General features: G+C 42.8%; 1 protein-coding gene across 1 annotated transcript; it reads right to left on the minus strand.

Moving 5' to 3' along the window:
• Positions 1-421: 421 nt before the first annotated feature.
• On the minus strand, positions 422-21,542 carry SSU72 (SSU72 homolog, RNA polymerase II CTD phosphatase). Its single transcript, XM_057407285.1, has 5 exons — positions 21,312-21,542; positions 13,953-14,096; positions 3,344-3,483; positions 1,997-2,115; positions 422-1,019 (listed from the first exon to the last, which is right to left on the minus strand). The coding sequence occupies exons 1-5, from the start codon at positions 21,389-21,391 to the stop codon at positions 918-920; spliced, it is 585 nt and encodes a 194-aa protein (XP_057263268.1). The 5' UTR covers positions 21,392-21,542; the 3' UTR covers positions 422-917.
• Between the last annotated feature and the right edge of the window lie 6,217 nt (positions 21,543-27,759).

Genomic DNA, 27,759 nt, shown 5'->3' on the forward strand with positions numbered 1-27,759 from the left:
GCAGTAAAAACCCCTTTAAACTACTTCTATTGACAGTGGAGTTTGCCATTTCTCCCCATCTTCCTTATAGGAGGCATTTACGCAATTGGCCATGACTGCTGCAGTTCCAGCCTCAGTCTTCTTAACTTTCCACACAATAATTCAAAAGCAATTAAGATCCCAAAAGATTTCCTTGTAGTGCCCTAAAATTCATACAGAGAAAACAGCTCACTTTGGTTCAATATAGGATCAGAAATCATTAGAAGCTGCCCAAACACCCAGCCTCTCTGAACACAGAATGAAGTTTGGGTCTTTTGAATCCCATCAAGATCTTCTTGTCACTACCAAGACACTGAACAAGCATTCTTCTGCTACTTCAGCTACTGTGTTTTACTTCCCGGACAACAGTCACACTTCACTGCTGCTTTGAAAACAGACAAACTTCCAGGGTTTTCACTTTTATTGGATGCTTCCAACTTTAATAATATACAGATACTCATTTTTATATTGTTCCATTCAGATCCTCACGTAATTCAGCCATTCTGTCACATTCAAATAAAAAAACAGAAAAAGCACAACTGAAATAAAATAAATTTGTAGGCTGGAAAAATCCATTATAAACTTAATATTCATGAAACATTCTCTTTATAATTAAAACCCTACTTTGTAATAATTAAAGTAGGATTTAAAGAAAAACTTGATTTGCATTTTTAAATAGGTGGCCTTTGCGTATACTTTTAATCATCTCATATGTACAATGCCAACCAGTATCTCTGCCTCCCTGTGACAGAATACCTGAAACAAAACAAAAAGACACTGAAAAGGAGCTTTTAAACCAAAAAAAGAACAATAGTCATTTTCCAGGAAAATACAGTATAGTCAGAACTTGAAACACATGCTTTCCTCATCTCTATTAAGGCCTAAGAGACAGATGTGCTTTAATAAAAGCAGACAGTATGAAGAAAAGTCCTTCCACTTTTCTCTTCAAATTCCTGTAACAGCTCATCTATTTCATTTTCCATGTCTTCTGTGTGCTGTATCTAGAAAAGAAAAAAAAAAAAACTAAGCAACCACACTCCAAGGACATGATGTAGCTTAGAAAACTGTAATAATTCAATGCTTGTGGCTTACTGTGCAATCTAAACTGGGTGCTTTAGTGAGATTCCCAAATATACATATATTCTGCATCATGTTTATCTGCATATCCTTCCTCCTCCAACCCACTGAACTGGCACTTAACTAGTACTTTGTTGAGTAGGCAACATTCATCCTCGCTAGGTAACAAATGGAAGCTTCAGAATAGCTACAAGCACACTGAACAGATGGTTAAAATTGCAAGTCCTTGAACCCTTTTAGGCTTTTTGAATCTGGAAGGGATTTAACACCAGAATAGATCAAACAGGCTAGAGTAAAAAAAAACCAAAGCCCGTTGCCACACTGGAACAGGTGAACTCAGCAACTTGCACGCTGTAAAAGGACTCAGATCCTTCCTCTGGTCTCCTGACAGTTTTATCAACTGCTTTGAGTGCAGCTTATTTCAGTCTTAAAGGACTAGGTCCCTGAATGTGGATAACAGAAGGCACCATTTTCCTCTTCCACATCATACATGCAACAGAGTGGTACTACAAAATACACCTACATAGGATGTTTTTCCAAGTGTATCATGATTCAGAATGCAATGTATCACAACTGCTTTTGAAACACTGCTTTTCCCATAAACAATGTTTTGAGTACAGGCTCAACCTGTGCAATGGTTACTACTGCTTTTCATCAGTGCTTTGGTTTGAATGCACACATGCACAAGATCCACTTTGGAAGCCATGAACTTTGTTACAGTTTCTGTTTGCACAATAGCTCCAAAAATAACCTAAAGAATTTGGGAACTTACACCTTTTGACAAGGATTTTACTTAACTTTTGCAATATGCAGCATCTTCAAAGATTACTAAGCAAACCCCAACCTCTGTGCAGTCAGCTGGGTCCAAGGAACCCATAGGCAATGAGCCCTCTCTACTTACACACTGGCAGAGCTCACAGATAAGGAATGCACCCAGCGTTGCCTCCTCATGGTTATCCTGAATGTCCACATTGATCACATGTACTGGCTGACATGTCTCCTGCTCTCTGGAATTTAAATCTATTTGGAAACAAAATATATGTAACAGCAAAATTTTGAGTGGAATGGTACCATATTTTACAGAGTATTCTTTTAAAAGTACATAGACATTGTGTAAATCTTCCTTCTTCAGTTGAAGATCCACTTAAGGTTCTTCCTTTCATTGGTTCACTGGGCATTACCATGAAGTTGGGAGATGCACCACTGGAAGGAACATTAGCAAGTGGTTGTTCTTCACCTCCCTTCCTCAGGATATTCACCTAAAACACTAGAGTGAAAGCTGCTTTCAATGTGAGACATGCTCACCTTGCTGAAGATCCATTCAAGTACCAGGGCAGCTGCTCTCAGAACTTACTAATACATTTCAAACACTCCACTTAACAAACACTTAAACATTCAGAACACTAATTGCTCAGCTTGCAGAAGCCCAAGGGGATCCTGCACTCTATTGCTTGTGACGTGACCACTAAGGACAGTAAAGGCAAGGTAACAGCCTTTTAAAGCACGTGTATGATATTAGTGCAGCTGGTTAGACTTTCAAAGTGAAGGAAACACCTTAAACCTCACATAAGCCTGTATTCCCAGAGAGAGACAGGCTTCTAAGCCCAGGAGCTGAATCACTGCTGAAGCCCCATGACTTTCAGTGAGTTCATATCAAGGTTGCTGCATTATCTTCATGCAGAACCCAAACCCTGAGATTCTTCTGGTGTATCTCGCTTTGACTCTCATAAGGGAAAAGCTGCTGCATGTTTGCAGAGCGTAAAGCACACTCAAGAACAGTTTTTCCACCTGTACAGGAGGATTTTGTTGTGGATAAACTGCTTGGTAGATCACAAGTCTGCAGAGAAGGGAAAGGACATTGCATAAGGAACACAGCTTAGACTTCATTTCTCCATCAACCCAGGGCGGAAAAATGCTCATCACATACAACCTGCTAGTCCATGAGCATTTTCCAAACAAAACTGTATCTGAGTTTCTTCAAATGCTTGTTATTTCCTTATGCCATCCCTTAAAACTGCCATATATACAAATTCTGTGTAGCTGCCAACACCAGCATCTTTGAGAAATAAGCATTCAGCCACCACTTCTCTGGTACATAAAGTCTACGTCAGTGAACGGCGAGCTCATGTCCCTGCTGGTGTTCAGCAGCAGTAGTCAGAAGAGAGAGATATTTCCAGATTTGTGAAGTACTCCGGGGGGGGGGGGAAGCACTCAAAGTTAACTTGGTTTATCAGTTCAAGGTCCTTACCTTCTACTACTTGATCATAGACTCTTTCTTCACACGTTAGGATCAAATCAAAAACATCTTTGCAGTTCTGGAATCTTTCTGGTCGTGGCTTGATTCTCTTATTTCTGTCCAACATGTGTAAAATCCCATTCTGTGTGTATCTGAAGTTGCTTGGGTTAAGTAAAGTACCTTTTACTTCAAGAAAAGTCATGGTTTTGAGCAAATGACCAGAACAAGTCAAATCATTACTGTATCTTTAAACCAAGATCATTTATGTTTGCAAATATAAAGATCAGTGACTGATAAAAATAGATTCCTAAGGTAGCAGCACGATCCCCACAGGGTAATTCATGCAGCTTCTGGATTTCAGAGCCCTGTCACTGGCATTAGTACAATAGCAGAGACAGCTTTAAAGTCCCTCATAAGAGCAGAGTTCCTCAGAAAAACAACTTTCCTTGGGCAACTATTTTTATATCCATAACGCTTAGAATGCAGGCTTCACTGTTTGTGAGAGCAGAATGTCCTACATTCATTTAAGTCTCTGTCCCTCACTCCAGGGGCCTCTGTCTTCAAAGTCAATTCTATGGCGTTTCTATTGTCCACTGCACATCTGCATGAAGTCCTGCTCAGGGCTCAGGTTTATGCAACTGAGCTTCCAAAGAAAGCTCAATAAATCACAGGAGCATAGTCCCTTAAAAATATCCCAAGATATATATAAATGGAAATGAAGAAAAACACTGACTTTGTGCCTGTCAGAGCTTCAGTCACTGTGTGAAAGGAATCTGTTATGCTGCTTGGTAGCTATATTTATGCTGGTACTGTAACCCTGAGGCTCAAATTCACATCCTGTATCCCCCTTTCTGAGTGGATTCACTTATCCCACCATCTTCTGAGCCTTCCACGACATGCAGATTCATTAGGAGCACACCAGGGTTGACTGTCACATAAATCTGCTCACTTGACCAAAACCAAACTTGCTGGAAGGGCGAAGTTTTATGGGTAAAAATGAGGAATACCAGGAAAGATTTTGAAGAAGAAACCTGGAAACTCATGCATCTCTTCCTTGCTTTGAAGCAGCAGTGTTTTTAGCCATCTAAGTATATAGTTTTAAATTAAAATAGCAGTAAGGATAACAGCCTAATTTCTTGAGGTAAGGAACTTGAGTAAAAAACCTTCATCATTAGTAGGCATGTATGTAAGAGGTCATTTTGGCTTATTTTTTTGTTCAAAAGGCCATATACATACCTAGCAGGTATCTTAATTCTTTTCAGAGAACAGTCCTAATCCTTTGTAAAAGGCCAACAACTTTCTGTCTCCCTGTTTGCAGTCCCTCTCTGGTATCTCGGTTCTACTGCCCTGGGTAGATCTGCCCCTGCTCATCTATATGCTTCAAGGTGTTTTTCAACAGTTTTCAAGCAAACTGCCTCCAAAGCTTTTAAATCTTTGAAGTGTTTAAGCTCCATTCAAAATTAAGCCCATTTTTCTACCTGTAAGAGCCTACTTGATGGAAAATATGTTCAGTTCTTGAAGTGCAAGGGTGCAGACACATTAAACTTCTTAAGGACATTTCAGTTTTGAATGATACACTGTTTATCACAAATATGGTGTCAATTCTCTCTCAGCCAACTGGCTACTACTGCATTTCTGTTCTTCAGGTCCTCCCCAAGCCTTTTATCTTCTTTCCCAAAAGACTTCTCCCTATATAATTAAATAACTTTCTTTTATAGCCCAAAGCTACCTCACAAGCAGCTCTTGCACACCAGCACCCCTGTAAAACTCTCACTGGGTTTGTCATGCTTGGAAGAAAACCCACTTCAATGTAGCCATTTCAGACCTCTGGTTATTTGCAAAGCAGGAAAGTGACTGCAAGAGCCATTTTCAAACATCTGGCAAACATCTGGTTCTGTTGCTCTGTTCACTTCGAAGGTGAGCCCTGCCCTGGGCTCTACAGACCTCATTTCTACATCACGCAGCTCAAGGGGAAAAAAAAATACACAGCGTCCCACACAGTTTTTTGGGTTCCTTTTTTTCCCTTTCTAGGATGTAACACTGCTGGCATCTGTCCCCCAGCTTTGCAACTGAGCTTGGAGACAGGATTACGCATATTCACAAACCCACACAGTCAAGCTTGCTGCTTCACGCAGTCAAGCATGCTGCTGCCAACTTACAGCTATTTTTTTTTCCTCCAAGGGTCCATCTGCCTATAAAAGGAGACTGAAATAAGCAGTTAAGATTCATGACACTGTCATATTTGGTTCTCTGGAATCTTTTCCACCTGGAAAAAGAACAGCATAGCATCCTTGCAGCAAGCAGGAGGATGTGATCTGCATCATTGTTTTCAATGCATAATCATAACCCAGCTTCTTTCTCTTCATGAGCTCAGGTGAATGCAAAGATATGACAACTTAGTAATGGTTTCCACCATAGTGCCAGATGTTGAGGCATTTAAGTGAGGTTCTGCTTTCCTTCCAACAGATTTCAGCTCCATGCTCCCTGCCTCCTGCACCTCTGCTCTTTCCTTCAGCAGTCATTTCTTCAGAAGGTACTCACTAAGTCTTCCCCGGCTTTCAGTGATGCTTTGTTGTCTGGCCGCAGCAGCCTTCTTAACACTACCATGCTCAGAAATGCATCCATTTATCTAAGAGGCCTTCACTTACTGCAAACTATTAGTATAGTAAATCCATTACATTTTTACACTGAGTCCAACTCAGGTATCACCTTTATTGGAGTAACTATGCTTAACAGACCTACAACATAATGAAATGTATGCATGACAACTCACTGTTGGAAAGACTTGGTATAAAAAGGAGATGGTGTAATTCAGGTTGAGTTTTGCCAATAGACATGGCACTGTTCCTCTTTCTTACAGAGACAGCTACACCCAGCTATTTCTACTGTCACTGACTGAGCATTCTCTCCATTTACTTAAGGATATCACATAATAATGTATTGATGAAGATACTACTCTAATATGTATGTGTGTGTTTAGATTAAAACCCTAAGGCTTTCACAGCTTCTTCCTCAAGTCTGGTGGGGGCCAAAGCTGCAGGCTACATATCCACACATCACTGAAAGCAGCAAAGATCCTTAGTTTGGCCTAGAGCTCAAGAGATAGACAATGACTTGTCAGTGCTGAACAGCTGAAATTGTAGTTGAGGATGAAACTGGAAAGCTACAAGCTGTCAAAGAAGAAAGAACGGGAGCAATGGCCAAGTCCACTGCCAAAGAGCTGGAGAAGGGATATTACAGACTTACTGAAGACAGAACAGACTTACCAGAGACAGAACACAAGATGGTCTCAAAGATGTGGCATGTTTGGTTATGCCATTCAAACCTTGTGTACTTGATCCAAGTGTGAAAGAGGAGCTTGCTGTAGATTGCTGGAATCTACAGTGTCTGCTCACTTAGCAAGACAGTTCACAGTACTGACAACTCCAGCCCACGACACGACATGAACATGTAACAAAGGAATACAGAAATCATTATGGGGACCAGCAGGCCAGCTGGTTCCTAAGAGGGTTCCTAAGTATCCCACTTGACTTTTGGATGCTCTTCTCAGGCTTAGAAACAAGTGCCAGATTTCAGAAGATGAGCAGCAAATGTTGTAGGATTGGGTGGGGGGAAGTACTGAGGTAGCTGTGAGATGTCTGTGAGAAAAACATTAGTCACTGCATTTCATGTCTCAGAGAAACGGGGTCTGCAACAACTATTTTCAAATTGGTTTCTGTTGTTGCCATTGCTTTGTACTGCAAAACTCAAAGGTAATTCTGAAGTAAGTAACAGTTGTAGCTGGAGAGGGTAACTCTGATAAAGCCAAACACAAGCATTACAAACTGAAATCAATTAAAGCATTTCATTTAACGCATTGGGGAACCTGGAGAACACATTCATGAAGACAGCAGGACCACTTTTAAACAGCAGCATGCAGAGCAAAAAACATGCTGGATGAGGTCTTCTAGTGCAACACTACAAACAGAAGACTGAAGAACAGAGGGATGTGGTTAATCCACAGTCTGAGTACCAACCAGCTCTGCAAAGCTTACACACACACAGCCTGTGTGCCTTGGGCAAACACTTCTTACAGGGGTCATCAGGATGTCTCTGTTCTTGCACTAAAGATCCTGAAGGCTGCCAGTTCTGTCACTGGGCAGCAACAAAGCTGGAACAGATTCTGCCCCCCACCTCAACTTACTACCTGTGGAAAATACAGTACTTTAAGCACTTTAGGGTTTTCCACTAAATGATCTCTACACTATGTCAATTAGAGGTACATGGCAGCAAGACAGTCTGAATTTCTTATACACATCCTGAAAGTGGACTTCAGTAATTAATACTACTTCTGATTTTAACACTACTTTCACTCCCTTGTACCCAATCAGTCAAAATAAAATATCCCATAAAGCAGCAGCATCACTCTTGGGGAAGATAAGCACTTAAATGCAGATTTCTAGTAAATTCCCCCTTTTGCTGACTTTCAGAAACTTACTACAGGCTTTTTTTTTGACAAGAGCTCTCATGCATATGAACTTCTCAGGGCTGCCAGAGCTCTACCTGGGATTATCAAGCTCTTCAGACACATCCTGCGTGCACATGAGCAGCACACATAAACAAGATCTTCCAATGAGCATTCCACACCCGTAACTGTTCTCTACATCGAATGGGATTTTATAAATACAGCTGTGTCAGCCAACTTGTTTCTACTGAGATGGAAAATAAGAAACTGGCACAGACCTCTCCTGCCATTCCCATGCTAAACTTCCAGTTTGCGCTGCTAAATGCTTCCTTATATGCTGGGTCATTGCTGAAACCTGGCTGTATTTACTCCACTTGAATAAATCTGGCACCTGGATCCCCAACTGCCAAAATAATTCTATCTGAAACACAGAGGGAGATCTGCTGTCCTTCACAGAACAGTGACCCAAATAATTCAGACAACACTTGAAGCATGTACCTGCACACTCCTGTGTAACCTAAGAGTACAAGGAGTATGACCAATGTAAAACGGTAACAGCCACCTTATTTGGATTTCTCTTGTCACCTTTTTCTGATCTTCCTTCTAACTAGATGTGGGTTATTGAGCATATTCCCAAACACATCCAAACAATATTTCGTTTCTACCTGTTAGGGGCTTTCAAAGTGCTCCTCTGTGAGCTGCTGAGAGATGTTTTCTGCCATGCTACGTGGGCAAGCTACACAGAAGCGAGCTTTCAAAATGCCTCATAAAAGCAGGTGACATAAGCCATCTCCACTGCAGATTATCAGAGAAGATTGACACAGTTCACTTCATTTCTATGATTTGTATCTTTGGCAGAACTGAGAAATTGTAAAGACCAGAATCATTAAAAAAAAAGATGACGAAGCATCAAAGTTTCACTTGCTCTCCCAATGACCATTGGAATGACAGCTTGGAACAGAAGCTGACACCTGTTTATCGGTTCAAAACCCATGAAGAAAATCAAATGGAAACATAAGATAAATACATGCACAAAGAGCTTACCTGAGGTAGAATTTCATTTAAGTTACTCCTCAAGATGGAGCTACATGGCCCCAACAAGCTGCGTGCAGATGCTCATAGATCTCAGTAGTCCTCCTGTACCCCCACAACACAGGAGGTGGTGTGACTTCCCCCATCAAGCAACTCAAGGGTAGTTCAATGATTCAGAATGTCAGGAATTACTACTCAAGTATTATGGATCCTAGAGCTTTTGTTACAGGTGGCAGAAGTTTCTGCAACAAACAAATGGTGTTCAAAAGAAACTGGGAAGTGGTTTAGAGCAAGATATTCCTGTCACTGCCCACTTTCCTTCCAACAGCTTTTCCGCATCAGTGCCTGTGCTCATTAGCTCGGGCCATGAATCATCTGGTATCAGTATCTTATGCCACTTTCTGAAAGTGAAAAAGCACAACCAAGAAGCAAGATCCAAGATCTTATTTGATACTACAACCCTCTTAAGGAAATGAAAGTCTAAGCCCAATGGAAGAAAGATCTTACATAACCAAAGAACTTAGGAGATGTGAAGTGGATGTTAAGGGAAAGCAGAGGAAACCTTCTGGAAGAGATGACTTAATACTCCAACTGTTGCTAGAAGCTAAGCTTGGCTCCAAGACAGGAAATGCAGTTTCTCTGCAAGAAAAACCTAACTGCAGTGGTGCCTGACCAAGATTTCAGCACCAAAAGATCCTCCTTCATCACCACCCTACAAAGACAGAAAAATTATTCCTCCCTACAGTCTCACTGCTGCTGGGTGCCCCCTCATCTCAGCTAGTCCTAATCCTCTTTGTGTTTATTCCTCTTCATGGGCACAGAAGATGGTGTCTCAAGTAGGACTGAAAAGTTTTGGGAAAGGCACAGAATCTCTCTCCTACACAGTTCTATAGCAAGGCCAACCTAGTTCAATGATACACTTCTGTTGGCCTTCCTCTTCTTCTGTAGGGAAATACAGATTCCCATTTTGTTCACCTAAACCTGGTGAAGATCCTGTGCATCAGAACATACTTCAGATTCCCACTCCCCTCAATTCTGGAACTCCCTTAAGCACAGTCCCTCAAGCCAACGCTTTCTCCACAGCCAAGACATTTTCCTCTACTGATGTTCTACCACAACACATCAGTTAATAAAGCATTATCTTCTTAGGCAGATGGAAGACGGGGATAAACCAGGGATAAGCATCAGCTATGGGAAAACCATAATGCTATGCAACATTGCAAATGAGTATTTCCTGGCAAAGAGGTCTGTATATGGCAGAGAAAAATGGTTCTGCTTGCCCCGAATGTGAAAGGTACTATTAAAAAAGCCAACCAACCAACCACCACACATCAGCAATAGCACAAACGTTCCCATATGGCCATTCAGCTTAAACATGGAGTTCACACAGAGAAAACTAGATCTGAATCACCTAGACACCGACTGAGATGTACCAAGCCAGTTTTGCTTCTTCATTTCCCAAACATTTTCATGCTAACTGAAGCACACCTTTAGTAACTTCTGGAGGCATGTTCCAACCCCCTCCCTCCAATTTTGTATCATCATGTAACTATGGAGCTAAAACTGGAATTGTATCTACAGTTAAGAGATCAGGTGAAATTAAAAAGAGGAGGTTAAAGTAGGAACCAGAGGAGGAGGCCAAGCTTGCAGAGTTAGGCTGCCTACAAATCCTAACAAAACCCCCTCCCTATGGAAATCACTCGGGATCTTCCAGCTGAGGGTCACAGATTGATCAGTGTTGAGAAAGGGATAGAAGCAATCAATCATTAAGTTAATGTTGATAAAGAATCCAGCACCTCCTGCTGCAGAATTCTGGACAGATTTCCATTTGAACAGCTCCCGTCCCTGAGGATAAATGCAACTGCTGCTGCAGTTTTAAGGTGGCATTTAGGAAGTTCCATCCCTGACTAGTTTTTGCATTCACTTGAAGGCAAAGTTCACCAGTTTTTCCTCTATTTTTGTTTAACCTTTAAAGTCCCCACCATATAACTAGAACCAAGTCCTTAAAATCCTTCAGACAGCTTTAAGGGGCAAGTGTTCACAGTGGCCTGTCTTTGAGAGGTCCAGTTACACATGCAAATAGAATGTAGTATATCTGTACTATGCACACAGAACTCCAGAGATAACCACACAGTGTGGTCATGTCTCTTGCAGGTGAGTAGTAGAGCCCTCTGCTGATACAGAAATAAAAAAAGGAGGACTTTAAAAGCATCCAGAAGTCACATTCAGAACAGCCTTAAATGGCTTTGTCACAGCCCTCTATTAGGACTTGGGGAATTTAAATGCTGTATTCTAAAGATGCAGTGGTAGATGTGGATACTTATTTTAACTGTAAGGCTTAACTACCACATCTTAAATTGCTTAAGTAATTCCATTTTAGATACACTGCAACCACCTACTCAACTGAATCTGTATGCCTGGCTCCATTAATCCCTTATTCCTCTGCATCTGAAATTCAACATATGCCTTCAAGATATGTCAGCTTGTATTTCACTAATTACTGCAATGAAGGTGCTTTTAGTCTCTGTGGAGTGGGATTTTTAAGTTCTCCCCCATTTCCACAAGCGAATAGGGGAGTTCCAATGGATCTTTTCCCCCTAACTTTGCCCTGACTTATGTTCAATACTGCAGAAGCTCCTTTCTGTTAGAGACTACTGGTTTCCACAACAGGGGGTCATTCATTTGGCTGGCCAGAAAACATTCAAAGCTTCTCACAACCACAACTTCGTGGAGTATCTAGCATCTTTAGGCCCCTACTGGCACACAGAACTGGAAGAAGGACATCACTCCTGAGGCACTTCCACTGCAATATGGGAGCACAGGCAGCTGTCACCAAGAAATACTATTTCAAACCCCATGGAAGGGCTACAACTGAGTCATCTCACTGAGCTGATGGAAGCAAGGGTGGGGAACAGAACAAGCTGCTAAACTGTATGAGAAAACCACACGTTCTTTTGTTTCTCCATCCCACTCAGAGCCCATCAGAAGAGCAGACCCTCACAGCCTTCAGCAGCAAGCAGCACTTGCATTGCCCATCACCTCCAAGAAAGGAATGCTCACCCAAAACCCTGAAGAGTCCCCACGACCCTGGTTCACAAAAAATTACCCCACAACCCCCTGATGAGAGTAGGCCTGGGTTTGGTTACCGTAGAAGTATTTACCCTCAAAACCTGTTTCTGGCAATGGAGCTGCTTTCTGTGCTGAGTCTTGACCCTGGAAACCTTAACTTTGTTATCTGAGAATCAAAAACACTAAGATGTAGAGGCAGTTCTTCTTGCCCCGTTTCCCCTTGAACAGCTATTGTTTGAACTTGCTTTCTTTTATCTTGAGAAAAGGTTTAACTGTAACACTGCATATACATATGTCCAGCACGGAGCAGAACAAAAATGGTAACTCCAAAATATGCTGAAAGGGGCAGGAGTAGGTAGTTTTTCTGATGGTTTTCTCTCAAAGCATCACTGTATTCAGTACAGCAGCAATGAGGAATGCAACAAGGAATTTACAAGTCTTTAGCACTTGCCAAAATTACTTCTCAATTCAAATAATTTTATCTTGAAGCAATTCTTTTTTGACCAAGATGGGTTTGCAAGGTTTTCCTTTTCTTTGTAGGCAGAGGGATAAAAACCCCCAAACACCCCAGCACATCACAAGGGATTCATTAAGACTACACCTTACATTTTGATTTTCTGTTTAAAAAGACTTCTACCTAGGTATTAGGAATCAAACAGCTTGCAAGGGACACTATTTGTGTGGAACACCATGCAGAAAGGTACTGCAATGTTCTACCAGTTCTCATTGTGCTCTACAGCTTTAATCGAACAGCCCAGCCCTCCTTAACAGGAGCCTTTTGATGCCAAGTGGAAAACCCTCCACCACCCTTGGAGTATCAGCAGCTCTATTTCTGGTCAGCAGATACAACAGCTTGCTGTTGTAGTAAGCCGCAATATCATGTGTGCTACGCAACAACTGTACAGTTAGCTTCCCAAAAGTTCCTGGATTTGCCGACTCCTTAGGTAACAGCTTGAATGTTTCTACCACGTGCCAAGTTTTCGAGGCTCTGATAACCTGTTTAGTCTTTCGCCATTTTTTTTCCTCCCCAAAACCATGTGAGAAAACTGGGCTATTTGAGCACAATGAAGATATTTAAACCATTCCTGTTGGATCTCCAGATGGCCATACCCGAGATTTTAGGGAAAAACCTTGCAGCACTAAGAAGTGCACAGACTGCTCTATTAAACTACCTAGATTCATTTCTGGGATTCTTTCTCTAAAGGGTTTCTATCTTTTAAGTATAAATTCAGCATATCCCAAATCCCTTATTTTGGGCAAGTTTTCTCCTTCATATTTAACACTAAAAAATTAAAATCGGATCCCTTGTTGAGGAAAGAGTACCCAGAACGAGTTTCCCAAGTTGTGGGTCTGTGGGTTTTCTTAAAACCAAATGAAAATTCAAGTTGATTTTTAGAATTTTTTGATTTTTTGATTTTTTTTTTTTTTAGCATTCAACTGCAAAACATGCAGCTGGACACCATGGGTTTAAGTAGTGTGAATAACCTTGATCACTTCTGCTGGTCAGGATTAAACATGTTATTGAGCTCTCCTATGCCCATTCTTTATCATATTCTATAGGGATTTTTTTTCAGTGCACAGATCAAATAATGTATCAAGAAATTCTCAGTGAGAAGGGTGAGCTCTTTAATGAAAGTATCCTCTTTCCCAGAAAAGAGTATACAGGAAACCTTACCTGGCAGTTTGAGCTAAATACAACACTAATGGCAAGGTGGTCGCTCTTCACATATCCGTATCAGGGCAGTCTTTGCACTGAGAAAATACGATCCACAGTGCAATGGAGGTAATGAACAATCTGTGATGGTATTAATGTGCTTTCACTCAAGAGCTAAACATGATAACACACTACAAAAGAGCATTCTGAATGTGTGCATTGTAACTCAATAGCAATTTACAAGGGAGCACTAGAGGCCCATTGTAAGGAAAAAAAGAAAAAACCCTCCTATAAACTTAAAACATTTTAAGTTCTCCAGTCAATCAACTATATATTCCTAACGCATAATGCCAAATAATGAATTACACCTTTCAAGGATGAACCATATTGGATTTTTTAAAGAGGCCACGCCACAGGGATACAGTTCTTTGTCTTTCCTAAGCAGATCATTGTACATCTGATCATATGTTGTTTTGAAATCATAAACATTCGGCTTGTCCGGTGCTGGTCCTGGCAGTTTCACATGAGTCCCTGTTCCAAAGGATCGGACACTGAATCCTCGTTTGCTGGAAGACAGAAAGGGAAAGGGGGAGAGAAAAGGCAATTAGAGTGGATGGACTTTAAACACCAAAGTGCTGAAAAACACAGACTGAATTTTAAATACACCTCTTAGCAATCAGCCAAGTCACAATCAAACAAATGGGCAACTCATCAGCTAAGTTGCCAATTGTACCCAGTGTGCACATTTCTTTACAGTTACAACTGAAACTCACACACCATTTCTGAAGAAAACTTACATAAAATATTAAATTTTCTTAGAACGACTGTACATAGAGTTTTGGTTATTTCTTTTTTGCTTTCAGGCATCTTGGATTTGCAACAAGCATGTGTTCTCTATTCACTCTCAGACAATAATACTATAGGCAGTGATGTTTTTGTCCTGATAGAAGAAAGTAACAATACCAACTGCTCAATACTTAATTATTCTGCTAAATTGCTGGATTAACTACATTATTCCCCTCACTATGTTGCCAAAACTACCTCTAATGTCACCTAATTAGCCGAGTACAAATATTTGTGTACCTCAAGTGGACTGAAAAATATGCCATGCCATTTACAGAAGTGGGGCTGGTAGCTAACGCCAGGGAGAGCTTCATTCCATTCTTATGAACAACTGTATGTTTAATAATTATAATTAAAAAAAGAGGCAGAAACCTGCCTGACTTTAAGGATAATGACAAAATTTTTGATTAACCTATAAACATTTATTTGACCCTCAACAAATCCTTCAGCAATATTATTTAACAAACATCGTAATGTTTTTTAACAGACAAAAACTATACTTATTTCTGGTGGCCTAATGGACAAAATTACGTGTTAAAAAACATCTGGCTTTGTAATGATAATCTAAGTTCTAAAACAGGTCAGGACCACAGTTTAATCTCATTTTTTTAGACTCACACTTTGAGTAATTTAATAGAGACTGAATAGAGCAAGCAATGTTAAATGAAAAAAAAACACAACCCACAGCCCCTAACCCTCATCAAAAAAATTCCATTTATTTTCCCTGCAATACTTCCAGACCGAAGTTTTTATTCTACTGCTTGTGTAGACATGGAAAGAGCCACGATATGCACAGAAGAAACTGCAGTGGTAAGATATTGCTATTTCAAATTGATCAATATGCATTTCTCATGTGGAATTTCATGCTTTGACACCAGCAGGTGCCAGGGTGCAGCTTACACTATTTATGCACTAGCTGTACTATTATGAAATATTCTGAAGATGTTTCAACACATTTCTTGCAACAGTTGGGGGCGGAGGAGAGGGAAGAACGCACAGAACCATATTCAACAGAGCCTGTTCTTATTAAGCAGCTGGACAGATCTAGTTTAGTGAGTCATTAAGTATCTGTTGTCATGTGGCACACAGCCTTTAACAATGAATATTTTCTACAAGACAATGTTTATGTGGTATTCCCTCTTGGCCTAGCAAAAACTATTCAGAAGACAGAAAATAATGAGCATCAACTTTACCACAAAGAGTAAAGGGTAAGATATACTGCTATCCTATCCTAGCACTGACTCCTGAAAATGTGAAGCTTGAACACTGACCTGTAAATGCTGTAAGATTCTGGGAATGTGTTTCTATTAACATGATAAAGACCAATGTGTGTAAACTATCAACATAGTGAGTAAATACAGGCCAGTACACAGATCTCATTTTCAGCAGGTATGCTCACCTCACTGCAATGTGATCACATGCACTACTCACATGCTCATGGGTTTATAGACTTTTAACTGAAGAACCTGTAAACAGTCACTGCATTACCCTCCAAAGAATCTCACAGCTCACAGCAAATAGTGCTTCTGATATGCTTTCTTTCCATTGGAAAACAGATGACCCGGGGAATTACAGAGCAGTCAGTCTCACCTCCGTGCCTGGCAAAATCCTGGAGCAGATCCTCCTGGAAGGCATGCTAAGGCACATGAAAAACAAGGTGCTTGGTGACAGCCAGCATGGCTTCACTAAGGGGGAATCCTGCCTGACCAATTTGGTGGCCTTCTATGATGGGGCTGTGGAATTGATGGACAGGGGTAGAGCAGTTGATGGCATCTACCTGGACTTGTGCAAAGCGTTCGACACCGTCCCACACGACATCCTCGTCTCTAAATTGGAGAGACATCAATTTGATGGATGGACCACTCGGTGGATAAAGAACTGGCTGGATGGCCGCACACAAAGAGTTGTGGTCAGTGGCTCAATGTCCGGCTGGAAACCAGTAACGAGTGGTGTCCCTCAGGGATCGGTGTTGGGACCGGTCTTGTTCAACATCTTCGTCGCTGCCATGGACAGTGGGATTGAGTGCGCCCTCAGCAAGTTTGCCGATGACACTGAGCTGTGTGGTTCAGTTGATACCCTGGAGGGAAGGAATGCCATCCAGAGGGACCTTGACACGCTTGTGAGGTGGGCTCATGCCAACCTCATGAGGTTTAACCATGGCAAGTGCAAGGTCCTACACCTGGATCAGAGCAATCCCAGGCACAGCTACAGGTTGGGCAGAGAAGAGATTCAGAGCAGCCCTGCGGAGAAGGACTTAGGGGTGTTGGATGATGAGAAAATGAACATGAGCAGGCTTCAGTGTGCGTTCACAGCCCAGAAAGCAACTGTAACCTGGGCTGCATCAAAAGGAGCGTGACCAGCAGGTCAAAGGAGGTGATCCTGCCCCTTTACTCTGCTCTTGTGAGACCTCACCTGGAGTATTGTGTGCAGTTCTGGTGTCCTTAACACAAAAGGGACATAGAACTGTTGGAACAACTCCAGAGGAGGCCACGAGGATGATCAGGGGACTGGAGCACCTCCCGTATGAAGACAGGTTGAGAAAGATGGGGCTGCTCAGCCTGGAGAAGAGAAGGCTGCGTGGAGACCTCAGAGCAGCCTTCCAGTATCTGAAGGGGGCCTATAGGGATGCTGGGGAGGGACTCTTCATTAGGGACTGTAGTGACAGGACAAGGGGTAACAGGTTAAACAGGGGAAGTTTAGATTGGATATAAGGAGGAAATTCTTTCCTGTTAGGGTGGTGAGTCACTGGAATGGGTTACCCAGGGAGGTTGTGAATGCTTCATCCCTGGCAGTGCTCAAGACCAGGTTGGACGAGGCCTTGGGTGACATGGTTTACTGTGAGGTGTCCCTGCCCATGGCAGGGGGGTTGGAACGTGATGATCTTAAGGTCCTTTTCAACCCTGACTTTTCTATGATTCTATGTAGGAAGCAACTGCTGCTGAAAGCAGAGCTCAACCAGGACTACACTAACAAAGCACTAACACATGACAGAACTGCTTCTCTTTTTATAATAGCCAGTAATAACTATTACTAGACACTAAAATGCAGTAAACCCTGCAGGACCACCAAAGGTGGGAGGGGAGAAGATTTTCAGGTCAAATCATTAATTTTAATACATCACCTTCTATAACATGTAGCAGGAAAATATCTGGCATCAATCCCCTCTCACCACAGACCCCTTCAAAAATACCTTGTGTTACCAATGTAAAAAAAACAAAGCCAAACGAAAGAAACCCCCCCCCCCCCCCCCAAAAAAAAAATCCTACAGTATTGAACAGCAGGAACAGGAGCACTGCTAACTGATTTTGACTATGAAATCTTTAAAACATTAAGACCTTGCTGTAATTTGCATTATCACTGATAAGCTGTCAAATGGAAGTGCTTTAATATATAGAAGCGTTAAAACATTTCCTTCTTTTTGAGGGTTTATTAATACAATTTAAGGTTTCTAAAATTAAGGAATACAAATTCCAATACCTCACTGCATTCAGCTGCTGACAGATAACGTCAGCAGAGAAGCTGTCTAGTGACTTACATCAACTGTGAGGGCTGCAACTTAACTTATGTGGTCAGTGTTGAACTACAAATCCTGGCACCAATATGAAATACAACTTTCAGCTACGAGGACTTCAGTATTTAAATCTAGTTGCTGTCACTACAGATCTCCTATTCACACTCTTAATTTCTTAACACACTTCATTCCCTAAAACAAAGGAACATTAATATATATTGAGCATGTATCTGTACCCTTCATGTTTTCATTATCAGCAGTAACACACACACCCTGAACTCAGAAGACTGAGATACTGTAGCTATACCTTAAGAGCCTAAAAATGCAGTTACCAGAGCACCTCCTATACACTGGGAGAGTCTGAAATGATAACTTCCTTTTAAAGGCCATCAGTGTGATACCAAATAAATATACACAACCAGAAATGTCAAAGTTGATGTATAATAAAGATCGGTAATGAGAAGTGTTAGCATTCCACCTTCCTCTATGCTTGAGGAACTGTGGCCTAAATCTGCATAATCTATAGCAAAAAAATCCCCCAAACCTATACACAGATTACAATTACACTTATAAAAGCAAGCAATGTTGGGCGAGTAAGATTCAACCTAGGGACTAGTTACAGACAGACATCCAGTTTGACAGCTTTCAAAAAGGGAAGGATTATGCCTTTCCACTAGTCCTTACAGCTTTTCCTCTTTTCCCTGTGCTTTAATGTCTCAAAATACCCCTATGGTGATGGTAACAGTACTACCAACAAACTTCAAAAGACCTTCAGTTGAATTCTGTTGGAAGATTAGAATGAAATGTTTAAAACCTGGTTAATTAGAAAAATATGTAAACACACTACAAAGCACATGGGAAATACTGAACCAAGATAACATCAGAAATTGGAAGACATGAAAGAGATCCAACACATGCGCTTGTTTTCCACAGGCACAAGTGGCCACAGGGAGGTATCAAGTACAGAAAGGATGAGTGAGAAATTCAGGCTGGAAATGAGACTCATTACTAGAACGAACCACTGCAATTTAGAAGGACAAAAAGTTTGTAAGTGTCCAAAAAAAAGCAACTCTTATTATCTGGTATGTTGAAAGAAAGAAAAATAAACCTAAACACACACCACCACCCCCCAAACTGCTGAAGTGTGTGAAGAAAGTATTACAGGTTTGCTTTTCTGAGTCCAAAGGAGAAAGACCATAAGGACGCTGTAAAATGTAAATTCATCAAGATGTTAAATCAAGCCTGTTTAAACCACTTGGTAAGTTTGTACATTCAAGAGGATAAACTACCAAGAAGCATAAAAGCAAGAAGTGATGGACTGCAGGTACTTCCAAGAGATGCCTACCAGGTAAGTGGAACATTTCACCTGGATGTTCTATGTAGACAGCTAAATTTGATATCTTATAAATGAATAAGAAGTTAAAATTCAGGCATTTCTGCAAGACCATTTTTGCTTTAAAAGGCATTAGCATCCAATTCATGCAACTTTTAGTAGGCATTAGGTAGGCCTAACATTAGGAAAGTAAAATAAGCTCACCTTACTGCTAAGTATTTTTCTCTGTGAACTGAGGAATGGATTAAGCACAGGTACTGTAAAAATTCTACAGAAAACTCTGGCTTCACTAAAACTTGTAATTCATTAAAACACTGAATAGACCAGAGGAGTTAATTCTGAAACCTGGCGTAAAGCATTACAGAAATGTAAAAGACTCAACATAATCACTTCATCAAAAATGTTGATTTTTATACATACCCTAGCATAAATATGTGCAAAAATAAAAGCCTATATAAAATATTTCTGCAACACCCTAGTGCTTTCTAATGTGTAGCCTGTTTATAAATGTTCATTAAGATGTTCACACTGAAGATTGCACTCCAGACTGTTTCCAAAGTCACCTGCAGTTCTATAGGACTTTTATCTTTTAAAGTCTTGTAATCTGTTGAAAAATACCTTTAAGATTCATTTCTTCTTAACTCTTCTTCCTCCTTAAGAGTGTTCCTTCCAACTGCAGTGCAACATAGAGCAAGAGATTACCCTGAATTGAAGCCTGCATTGGCTCAAAGCCTGCCTTTCCCAGAGATTCACTGGCAAATGAGCATTCTCATTGTGTGGGCTAGTTATTTCTCTAGAAGTGCAATTCATCTCTGTTTTGCTATTTATGCTATTGTTGCTATAATTACATAGGATGTCACTCAAAATAAAAATTTGCTGAATGCAAATGTTTTGCTACTTTTAATTAAAGTCCTATGGAAGAAGGGACTTTTAAAAAACACCACCACATTTCCCTGTCACATTTGCCAGGGAAACAGTCACACCGGAAGTGATTTATTACTTCTGCAAAAACAGAGGAAGAAAAAGGCCAGACATTAGAAGTAAATGTAATTTTGCCCTTAGTACTCAGGTTTTGATTAAAACTCAGCTCCAGTATTATTAGCAGAAAGAAACCAACAGAAAAATAGCACCCTTCTCCCCCTCAAAAGAGCCACTGGTAACACTGTGTTTTCAACGAACCGCCACATGTAACATCTGATGCCAAGTTTAAGCATTAACAGCATCATACGCGGCTCACAGTAAGATGGCTGCCAAACCAGATGCTTCTGTTATTTATTCCTTTCAAGGCTGCTAGTTTTACTTAAATATAGCACACAATTTACACGCAGTGGTTGAGTTTACTATGCTAGCACTGTGTATCGCCTAATGTGAATGGTATGCTGCATAACTGTAACAAAATCAGAACATCTTCACCGCGTTCCTTCAGTGTATATGGAAGGTTTAAGAACAAGGTTTAGGTCTCTCCTGTCCATCAGTCTGTCCCCAGCCTCCCCTCTTTTGAGCTCAGCCAAGCTGAAAATACTTGTAGCGCTAAACAGATGAACCCTCATAACCTGGAAGACATTCAGTACGATGAGCTAAACACTTGTTTCCAGATGCCGAAACACGAGGCCTGCTCTGCGCCTGTCCAACTCCCCAGCTCGTGTTTTGCAACGCTGGATCTGGAGTTGTGCCAGCGGCGGTGGAGAAGAGCCCACGGCCCGGCCCCGCCCCCCCCCCCCCCCCCCCCCCCCCCCGGCGAACCCAACCTGGAGCAGGGTCCGGAGGAGGCCGAACGTAAATAGGACCAAGTCCCCAAGCCCATGGGACCAGCAGGGCCAGGCGCGGGGCCCGAGCACATGCTCGGGCCGCAGCCGGCGAGGGGCCCCACTGCTCCGACAGCCCACTCGAGCCCGGCTCCAGTGCAGGCACAGCAGCCAGCGTCCGCACCAGAGGGGCCAAGGAGGCGGCTCCGATACGGTCCGGAAGGGCAGCCCGAAAAGGAAGGCGGCCGGAGGGGCTTACGACGTAGTCGCGGGGCCCGGCAGCAGCGGATCAGGCCACGCCGCCGCCGCCGGCCGGAGGAAGGAGGGCGGTCGGGCAGGCTCTGTTTACCTGAGGATGTTGTGCGCCTCCATGCTACGGTTCTGGTTGCTGGAGCACACCACGGCCACGCGGAGCGGCGAGGAAGGCATGGCGGCGCAGGAAAGAGCCCAGCTCCCTCCCCGCGGCTCCCAAACCCTCTCGGCCCCGGCCGCGACTCACACAAAATGGCGGCGGGAGCGCGGCGGCGGGCGGTGCCGGGACGTGTCACCAGGGCCGCGCCGCCCCGCCGCGGCCAACCGCGGAGCGGGCGTCAGGGGGCGGGAGCCGCCGCCGCACGGAGCGAGAGGCGGGGCGGAGCGGCTGGAGGCGGGTGTCGCCTCCGGACCGGCCCCGATCAGCTGCGGGACCGGCTTCGTGTCCCTCTGTGCCCAGCAGCGATGGGCAGGCCCCGGGCTGCTCGCAGGAAACACCGCTTCCCCGGAGCTTCCCGGGCAGCATCGGCGAACCGGCGGGCTGAAGCGTGCACCGAAAAAAGCAGATCGTCTAGCCTGAATTCGTGGATCTTGCTGATTGCAACTGAAACCACCACCTGACTTGCCAGCCGCTTGCTGAGAGAACAGCCACCACACGGCTGTTCCCTGGCGATCCCATTTGTTTGCTTCCATCCAACCGCGTTCCCGGTTTTCTAAGTGGAGCAAGAGGCTGGAAACAGCGCTCCACAAACGGTTCCTGACCCACTTTCTGATTTCCCGCAGGACAGCCCCGCTATTAGCACACAGCTTCTTATCCTTCAATGATAAAACTTTGTCCTGATGGAGTATCCAGCTACCGGGTGTTTTCCACCCGTGCAGCTAAGCACTCGTATGAAACTACATTAGGGCTGGTGCACAACAGGGAGTGGCTGTGAGGAAAAGTCCAGCTTTGCTATCGACTACCATTAAATGCTGTAATTTGTACTACTCTGCTGTACACAAGGGCATATATAAAGTATTTTACTGGATAGACATTCACACACCTCATGTAAATCAAGCACGAACATAGGGATGTAGGAAATGTTTGGTGACATACCTGTCTGGGGTAGTGTCTTCGCAACTAACCACAGCCTTGTGCTGCTGCTGTGTCAGCCTGTGGCTCTTTCCACATTGAATACAGCAGTTAAACAATGCCAGCAGAGACAACAGCAGCTTTTCTGCTTAGTACTTCTGTGGTTCCGAGTCTCAGGCACATGTATACGTATTCACATGCCAAACACAGACACAGGAATGCAGTATTTTGCTGTGACCTCATGTTATACATTCTAGTCACCCCCAGTTCCAAGTCCCCTAATTTAGCTTCTAGACAACTCTGTGTCACCCAAATACACAAGCAATTTTCCAACATCTGGAAAGAAATTACTCCAAATTTACAATGTAAGGTCTTGGGTCTTCCCATCCTCTTCCAAAATGTGCCCTATTTCCATACTTCACAGCAGTATAATTCCCGTCAATGTAAGCCACATTCTTGTTTTCAGAAGTATGTAATTGAAGCAATCCATCTTTATTCCCGAGGAACAGTCTTTCGGCCGGTTTTCTTTCTCGGCACTAGATGGCAACCGAATATTGCATGGGCGACAGATCCCCGTTAAGCAGCATTTGGATGGAGCTGAATCACCCCTAAGAAGAAATAAATTGGATCTGATCCCCAGAATCAATCCCATCTCCACGTCTGTGCCCAAAAACCCTCAATTCTGAGGACTGTGGAAAACGAGACAAACGAAGACATGCCTTCTGTTGTGCTTAATAATGGAGTTCTGCACTCCCTGCGGTGCTTGAGAAATGGAACAGGAGAGATGAGCAGCCAAGACTTCAGCAGGATGCAGAAGTTGCCTCCTTCATTCCAGAAAAGGTCCTTCTGAGCACTGAGAGCACATCAGCAGCCTGGTGAGGTGAAAGCTTATCTCTTGGTGTATACAAAAACCGGGAGCAAGACAAATACAGAAGACAAGATCAGGACATTGAAGAAACAACTCTACTGCTAGCCTAGCTGAACTCCACCAAACAAGACAGGACTGTGCCCAGGAAGGGGTGATTTCCCCTCAGTGCTTCCTAACACTGTTTTCTGCCCTCCCAATAATGCTTTTCCCCCTTCACAGCTAATTCTTCCCTCCCTTCCCTTACGCTTTGCACGAAAGCTTTTCCCCTCCAGCACCTTCCACGGAAAGCCTTTCCCCACAGCCCATGGACACATCCCTGCAAACCCTCCTCCCTCACACACCCGGCACTTCCCGACGGATCCTTCCTCTCCCCCTCACCTCAGCCCTTCCAGCGGAGCCTCTTCCCGTCCTTCGGCACCTCCTCACACAACCGCCGCTCTCCCTTCAGCACCGCGCTCGGAAGCCTGGCCCTCCCCAGCGCTTGGAAGAACCTGTCCCGCTTTCCCTTTGAATTCCTCGCTCTTTTCCTCAGCATTCCTCGACTTTCCCGACAGAATCTTCCTCTCTCAGTCAGGGCAAACCGCTCCCCTCACATCTTCCACCTCACGTTTCCCGCCTAAACGCGTCCCCTCAGCGCCTCATGAGGAAAGCCTTTCCCCTTCCTCCCTCAGCGCCGGCCTCCCGCATGGATAAACGTCGGTTTTCCTCCTTCTCCTTCACTGCTTTTCCACACTGCCCGCCCGTCCTTCTCCTTCCTGCATTCCCCATGGAAATATGCCTTTCTGTTCGGCCCTTCCTGCAAAAACCTCTCACCTCAGCTCCCCCTCAGCCATTCCTGCTAAACCTGCCCCGCCGGCTGCAGTGCCGGCTCCTTCCTTACTTCTTACTCTGCAAAGGCACCCTGCGAATCATCTGGTAGTTCTGGAACAATTAAATTAGTGACTTAGTTACCTGAATTAATTACCTGAATGTGTATATCTAGGTTTACAAAGGGTCTATATGTCCAGAGATGTCATCTGGAAAAGTCTCCCACCACAATCAGTTTTCTTGGCGCACTGTGTAAATCCTGTACTATCCTGTGCCATCAAATGATATCAGATTTAAATCAAATGTAAATATATGTCAGCAAAGCAGGCTGAAAATGCTGCCAGTGAATTTTAAAGGCCAAATATGTGCCATGAACATTTCTGCATCAAAATCAAATCCTTTTGGGTGAAAATGAAGTGAAACAAGGGATTTGGGCAATTCTTTCCTAGATGAGATCAATGTGTAAAGACAGGAGATGCAGTGACCAGAACCATGGTGGAACAAGAGCAGTCAGGGTAGATTCACTCAGGCTAAAAAGACCCCATCCAAGCATCACTGCTATAATCCCTTAAGCCTTTAAGAGGAGGGTGACACGGGTAACTGTTGCCTGCCACTTCTCTTCCTTTCATCCCACTCTTCCTAACCTTTCTTTTGGAACGCAGTGCCAAAGGAGAGCAGCAGTCTGATGTCTTGCAGGACTCCAGGTCTCCATGGAAGCAAAACACCAGCTTTCACTTGCACCTCCAAAGCAAGCCGAGCAGCCTCGCCTTTTATGTCCCACAAAGAGCGCTATCATCATTGAATTAAGAGAGATGCTCTGCCTGAGGCACAGGCTGTTTCCTCCAGAAGATTCAAAGTCGAGGTCAGGCTGAACTTGGCTGCTCCTATTTAGCACAAAGCAATGGGGAAAAAAGGCTTGTTAACAAGTGTATCCCTCGATTTGTACCCCTGCAGAAGCAGGGCTTGATATTTGTGCTGGAAATCACTAGGCAAACACAGAACCATATGTATATAACAGTGTGCCAGATGGATTTTTAATACCCAGGTACTTGTATATGTAGTAGTTGCCTTAGAAGCTATTTCCACTTCTCCCCAAAGCATTAACAGCCAGCTTCTTGGCAGTTAGAGATCAGCATACTGCCATTTGACTGATAGATTACAGGATCTGATCGTAACCCCGAAGATACTCTGCATGTTTGGGGAATTACAAATACTGGATAAAGCTTTCTTTCACTGTGCAATCTCACAATGGCTTGTGGGAGTTAAATTAACAGCACATCTGTGTACGTGGCATTTTCCCCATTGTTGCTGAAACGTCTATACTCGTGGTGGAAGGAAAAACCTGGTTATCAATGGGTCAGCAAATTCTTTGCTTAATATCACATAAAATGAAATAGGGAATACTCTGATTTTTCTTTTCCAGACACCAAGGTATGCTCAATTAAACCTTAATCCACCAAAAATAAATGAGAAACTATGAGATAGTGTTTCCCACATTCCATTTATAACGCATTTATAAGGGGAAAAATGATAAAAATAATCCTCTAGAGAATTATAGAATTTCCTCCATCAGGAACTACATTCTTGTCCCCTATTTTGCTCATCTTTCCTTTGCCTAGCATGCTGTTGCAATGCAATCCACAGAGACAGATGTGTGAAGATGTGGGATGACCACAAATAACATCTCTGTTGTATCTGCTAGCTGCTGGTTTAGCAGCTAACTGTATCCTACCGATACCTGCAGAGGTGCCTATAGAAGACAGTGACACACAGAACTGTAAATTAGATTTGGTGCTCAGCTTCCTCAGACTTACATCAATGTTACCACACTGAACAGTGCTGTCTGCATACAAAAGGAAGTAGCTTGAATTGGTAACAAAGATGGATTTAGGAGTTAAAGGTCCAATAGGGATCATTTATATTCCAACCAAAGACGTGGAATAAATGGGTTTGGCTCAGTGAGTTTTCATACAAAATTTCACACGAGGCTTCCAATAGGTGAAAGACTGAACTGATTATCTTAAGTGTTGTGCCTTTCCCCTGCTTTTTGACACATAAAATCATGAGCTTCTTGTAGCAGGTGCTATGACCTCCTGGTTGCAAGGAGTAATTTAAGCTGCACCAGATGGACGTCTCTAGCCCAAGCTGACACTGCTTCCAACAGGAGGCTGGGCTAGATGACCTCCAAAGGTCTCTTCCACCTTGAACTAGCATCACCTAAACCTCTCGCAAAAACAAATCACGTATTCAGAGAATAAATCTCTTCTCATTTTCCCATTAATGTTGCAATTTTACAGTAGGCAATGGAATAAATACCATTAGGAGCAGTCTTTGGGCAGATTTGCTCACTTCGAGTCAAACAAGATCTTGAATCATTAAATATCTGTGATGTTTAAATTTCTTTCCATTATTCTCTTCATTTATTAAGGTGAACGCCAAGGTGGTACAAGGCTCATTGTTTATACATTTCATTTTCACATCTGGCAATTCACAACAAGATGAAGAACAGAAGAGTAATGTTTGGTTGACAGAAGCTGAGAGAGATACACAAAATCAGTGCCGCTCTAATAGCCCTGTGAAGAACTGGCTACAGGAAAGACTGACCCAAGACCTTTGTCCCAGAGTTACTCTGTGTATAAATTAGTTGAACAAAACCACCAGGTACAATTTGTCTTCATGTAAAAATGATGACATTGTCCTTCAATATCAACAAATGACACCATCCTCCTGTTGCCACATTGCTCGATATTGCTTAAATCAAGTACATTGGTGAGTTAATACAGAGAGAACACTGTTGAATTTAGAGTCAGCTGCATGTAAGAAAGCAAACAAAGCAAGAATAATGCACGAGTAAAAGGTGGTTTTGCCTGATGAAACACAGACCTTCGGTTTCTCAGCCACTCTCACATTACTGAAGGGATTATTAGTACAAATACTGCATTTTGTGAAGGATTCCATACACTTTCTATATTTACCCTCTACTAGCAAGTTTCTACTTCACAAACTACTTTCACAAAGAAAAGCACAGGGATCATTCACCAGGGATGAACATGTACACAAACAGACTGCATATAATACTGAAGTATTTTAATAACAGTACCCCTTTACAGAAGAGCTGTTCCCCTACTTTAGCTTCAGGTGCTTGGTGATATAAAGTCATTTTCTCTTACAGCAGTCAACTACACACAAATAACACTAAGTAAAAACTAGCACACTAAATAAACACCTCTCAGATAGTAACCGGCTCTATTTTTGTGTTTATATTAAAGTTCAAGTAATGATCAGCCGAAGTTTGTGGGTTTTAAAACCCAAACAACTGAACAACCAACCAACAACCACTAGTTTCAGAGACAAGAACACCAGGGGAGATACAGTTGTCTATGAAGACTACAAGAACAGAGATACTGCTATAAAGGGGACAAATTCTCAGCACTAAGGCACAATAGAATTAATACTAGAGTATGGCTAAAACCTTACTTACTACAGCATTGGGTGAGCAGGTAACGGGCAGTGCTCCTACGCTCAAAACGCTGGGCTACATCAGTGAGCTCTGTGTTTAAGACGCTTTACTTCAGCGTAGCTGCACGCAGCATTCCTAAAAGGTGGGATGTCGGAGGGCAGTGATGGTGCTCACTTACACTGTACTTACTTTATAATTAAGGATCAACTTATACTTGCACAACAAAACAGAATTTTCAGGCTAAATTTATCCCTTTAGCATTGCCCTTTGTGGAAACTATCGCTATGACAGTTCTAGTGGGAGAAAAGCAGGCTGAGTTGGTGTAGGATGTTGATGGT

This window comes from Pezoporus wallicus, unplaced genomic scaffold (genome assembly GCF_028554395.1).
Source record: "Pezoporus wallicus isolate ANWC-B61680 ecotype Strahan unplaced genomic scaffold, APGP_CSIRO_Pwel_v1 contig_14689, whole genome shotgun sequence".
NCBI classification, from domain to species: domain Eukaryota; kingdom Metazoa; phylum Chordata; class Aves; order Psittaciformes; family Psittacidae; genus Pezoporus; species Pezoporus wallicus.